The following is a 4,601-nucleotide window of genomic DNA, read 5'->3' on the forward strand; positions in this document are numbered from 1 at the left end:
TGAAATAATTACTGAAATTACTGAAGTAGCCTTCTAACTTGTCTCTCTTTTTATCCTCATTCCCTTAAAAATCTATCCTCATTTATTTATTAAAAATTTAAATAACAAAAATAACACATTTGTTGTTGTCAGTGCTAGAGTGTGTCCCCTCACACATTTTCTCCATACTCAGTCAGGCATATACAAACATATATACTAGGGTAACCTTTTAAAAATGCAAATTGAATTATGTCAGTTTCCTTCTTAAAACCCTTAGTGGTTTGTCATTGACTTAGAATAAAAACCTAATTCCTTCCTATGTTCCGTGAGGCCCTGTGATCTAGTCCCTCCTTTCCTCTCTTCATTTCCTGCCCCTTTCCTTCTTGATCCAGCCACATACCTGATTTGTACCAAGCTTATTCTTTCTTTTAGGTCTATTCCTTGTACCTGGGACTTTCTGCCCCCTCCCCATTTCATTGTCTTTAATACTTTGTTTATTCTCATTATTCACATCTCAGCTCAGACATCACAGTCCTTAGTGAGGCCCTCCCAGATCGTCCAATCTATGTTAACCATTCCCACAATGAACTATCGTATCATTCTGTTTTATTTATTTCAGTCATAACATTTATTACCATTTGAATACGTTTCGTTCACCTATTTATTTATTTATTGTGTTTCTTCCTCTAGAATATAATTTTTAGGAGGTCAAGTGACTATTCTCAGTATCTAGAACAGTGTTTGGTAAATAGATGAACATAGATGCTCAAATATTTGTTGAAATGAATGAGAAATGGGTATTTTGAGGGATAAAGAAAAAAGGTACAGGGGAGAGATTGAAAGGCTCACTGGGACTAGAGACTGCTAAGGAGAAAGAGTATATTTCCAACTCCTTTGGTAGCTGCCATTTTTACTCTGTCTTCAGGCTTCATGTTCTCAACCTGACTGAGAAGTAAGGTATAGTTATCGAAGCACCCCTTTCTTGCTGCTGCAAAAACTTGCTCATAGGCCTGTTTGTTTTTTGTGTTTTACTATTGAATTGAACTTCCTGAGAAGTTCCAAAGCTAGCACTGAGTCTTTGGGCCAGGGAGCAGAAGAGCTGGTAAGTGGAGGAGCCATTGCACGGGCCAAGGTCTCCCCAGTCTGTATGTTGCTCAGTCTCTGCCTAAAGGCAGACAATGCCATTTGTAGAAATGACTGAACACCACTTGCATTCTTTGTGGTAAGATCACCTTGTCATACGTCAGGAGGACAGAGGCTGGCCCTATATAAAAGATACATTCTGGCCTGCCACACCTGAACCCTCCTCACTGCTAAGCAGCAGTCCCAGACATGAACAGCTCTTGCTTCCTCCTCACAGGTTGTTATCGGCTGGTAGATTATTTGGAAGGGATCCAGAAGAATTTTGATGAGGCTGCCAAGGTGTTGAAGTTCAACTGTGAAGAGAACAAACACAGTGATAGCTGCTACAAACTGGGGGCCTATTATGTGACTGGAAAAGGTAAGGAGGGACCTGCTTTCTTTAGTCTTTGTCATTGATAGTAGTGCTGGCATCACATCCTGAGTCTTGCACTGAGCCCTCTTTGCAGAAGGGTCTTCACAGGCATTGGGGAAGCGCACTGTAGGAAGATTTGGAGACGAATTCAGCAGAGTGATGAAGGGAAGAGCACAGCCTTTCAAGTTAGGCAGACCGTAGAGAATGTTGTTGGCAAGTAGTACGACCTTGAGCCAGTCACTTCACCTGTGTCTCAGTCATATCACCTGTAAAATAGAGGGAAAAAAATAGTACTTGCTTCGTAGGGTTGTTATGAGGATTAAATAGGATAATGTAGGTAAAGGCATTAGCACATGTCTAGCCTAGAGAAAGGGATCAGTAATGATTAATTCCCTTCCATCTATCTTTTCTCCTCATGCCTTGATTGCAGTTATCACTGGAGTAGTGGTTATCTTGCTAAATAGCAAACGATCCCAACAAACTTTATTATTTCACACACTTTCTGTAGGTCAGAAATTTGGAAATGGTTTAGCTGTGTGCCTCAGGGTTCTCTACTAAGGTTGTAGTCAAAACATTAGCCAGGGAGCTAGGGCTGCCATCATTTGAAGACTTGACTAGAGCTGGAGTTTCCAGTTCTAAGATAGCTCACTCACGTGGCTGAGGGTAAAGGTGTCTGTTCCTTGCTAACTGTCATTAGGAAACCTCAGTTTGTTATGACATGGATCTCTCCATGGACTGCTTGTGTGTTCTCATGCCATGGCATCTGGCCTCCTCTAGATTGAGTGACCCAAGAGAGAGAACAAGATGGAACCCTCAGTGCCTTTTATGACTTACTCTTGGACATTACACAGATGTCATTTCCAGCACAATTCTGTTTATTAGAAGTGAGTCAATAAGTGTGGTCCACACTAAGGAGAGAGAACTTAAATTCTACCTCTTGAAGACAGAAATATCAAAGAATTTATGGGCATATTTTAAAACCACTGCAAATAGGGATTATGATCTTTGACAGGCAGCTGGGATTTTTTTTTTTTTTGCTCACTAGATCATGTTATGATTCATTCATCCCTTGTTCCCAGTGCCCAGCCAAGCCTGGTTGGAAAACTGTTCAGTCAAAGTTTGATGAAGAAGACATCTTTTCAATGTCTCCTTGGTGCTGGATTATTTCTGCTTTCACATGGGACATGGGGGTCTGTGATAGTCCCTATTTTGTTGAAAATTTAACGTCAACAGGAATATCAGTTTCCCTTGCTGGAAAAGAGGGGCATTCTTTGATCTAATAATTCTCCTGGTATCTTATCCTAAGGAAATAATTGAAAATGCACATAAAGGTTATATGTAGAGATACTCACCCCAGCATTATTTATCTGGCAAAATTTTCATTAATTTATCATTTACAAGCAACATGTAACTGCATTATATTAATTATATTTTTAAAAACCTGCGTGCCAATAATAGCAGTTTAGTTAGTTAAGTAATGTTACTTCAGTTGGATGGAATGTTATTTAGCCCATTAAAAAGTAATGTTTCTAAAGAATTTTTGTTGTTGTGGGGAAAGCTTATGATATAATGTTCAGTGAAGAAAGCCAAATACAAAATTCTATACGATGTGAACTCAACTTATACAGTGTGCAAAAACAAAAATGTTCTTAGCTGTTATCTCTGAATTTGTGTCTTGTTAAAGTTTTGTGTTCCTTTTTTCTTTATACCATATTTTACTATATTTTCCACAAGGACTTTGAGTTCCTTATTGAATTAGGGAAAACAAGAGAGGCTGTGAAATTATTTTCCCTTCTCTTATTAGACAAACTTATGTGATTAATGATTGTGCACTGAGACTTTTTATTTCGCTTAAGTGCTCCTTTGTTGAGCAAACTTCTAGTATTTACTATCTACAGTGAAACAAAGAATTAGGTATAGACCAGTAAGGGAGAAGAAATATTTATACTAATACCTGTTAAACCTGGGAGAGCTTGATAAGCACCTTTAGAAAGAGACATGTAAAGTACTGTAGGGATTCAGTGCTAGGAGAGTGCCATCATTAGGGGGTTCTGTCATAGAGGAGGAGACATTGAAACTGTTATTTTAAGGACAGCAGATTTTGTTTGGCAAAAGTGAAATAGAGTTGTGTCCCAGGCAGAAAGAAGGTGAGCAGGTATGAAAAAACACAGTGTTCAAAGAATAATAATTAATCTTATGTTAAATTAACGTTAAATAAATTTCTCCAGGTGTTTAAACCAAAGTGGTCACAGGAGATCTTTGCTACTAAAGCCCTTTGGATTGCTGTTTAGCAGACTTTGGGCCCTGCCATGTCTAAAAGCCAATTCTGTTGGCTCCCCCTGCTTAGTTCTGAGCCAAAGGATTTTACAATCTTTTGGTTTTGTCCTCTGTTTCTGAAAGTACACCCACTGTCTTTTCTTGACACAGACTGCCTAGTAACTCTTTTACCAAAGATAGCTTGAGGCAGGTGAGAGGCTAAAGAACCCACTTTTAGTCCCGAGCAATGACGGTGTGGCATCAGGTAAGGCATTTTCCTTCCCTGAGCTACAAATTCCACATTGACAAATCAGAGTAATAAGATCTGCTCATACTTTCTTCATAGGATTTTTCTGAGCATCAAAGGAGATCAGATGTAGTTGCTTTGCGAAATTATAAAACATTCTATCAATGTGAACAGGTCTGGTTTGTGTTGGTTGCTGCAGAAGCTACTTTGGATTGCACACTTAGAGTAATTCAAAGGATGTTTTGACCAGATTGTGCAGGTACCCAGTATTTTTTCCATGTGGCAACTAAAATGAACTTTTAAGAATATAAACCACGGACTAGATAAAATATACAAAGCAACTGTTTTCAGACATTGGACAACAGGCAATGCAGTACTGTGATCCCTGAGAAAAAGAAAACACATAAGGTGAGCCCCTTCCCCTATTGCTTTGGCTTTCTGCTTGGAAGTACTTTCCAGAGTATGCACAAAGAGGTGGAAGCCAAGTAGAGCATGATAGTCATGCAGAGCTAATGAGGCAGAAGTCAGAGTTTCTAGCTACTGAGGCAACTGGAATTTGCAGGACAGGCTACCAGAGAAGAAAGAACTACACAGAGAAGGAGCTGTAGAAATCCACATTGGGAT

At 39.2% G+C, this 4,601-nt stretch overlaps 1 protein-coding gene across 1 annotated transcript in view; it reads left to right on the plus strand.

The window, feature by feature from the left end:
• LOC105298977 (cytochrome c oxidase assembly factor 7) overlaps window positions 1-4,601 on the plus strand; it is an 11,157-nt gene that overhangs the window by 1,893 nt on the left and 4,663 nt on the right. The window contains exon 2 of the mRNA XM_011370478.2: window positions 1,340-1,480. Coding sequence (XP_011368780.1) covers window positions 1,340-1,480 — 141 coding nt within the window. The remainder of the gene's footprint in view (window positions 1-1,339; window positions 1,481-4,601) is intronic.

The sequence above is a fragment of the Pteropus vampyrus genome, unplaced genomic scaffold, assembly GCF_000151845.1.
Source record: "Pteropus vampyrus isolate Shadow unplaced genomic scaffold, Pvam_2.0 Scaffold170, whole genome shotgun sequence".
Classification (NCBI taxonomy): domain Eukaryota; kingdom Metazoa; phylum Chordata; class Mammalia; order Chiroptera; family Pteropodidae; genus Pteropus; species Pteropus vampyrus.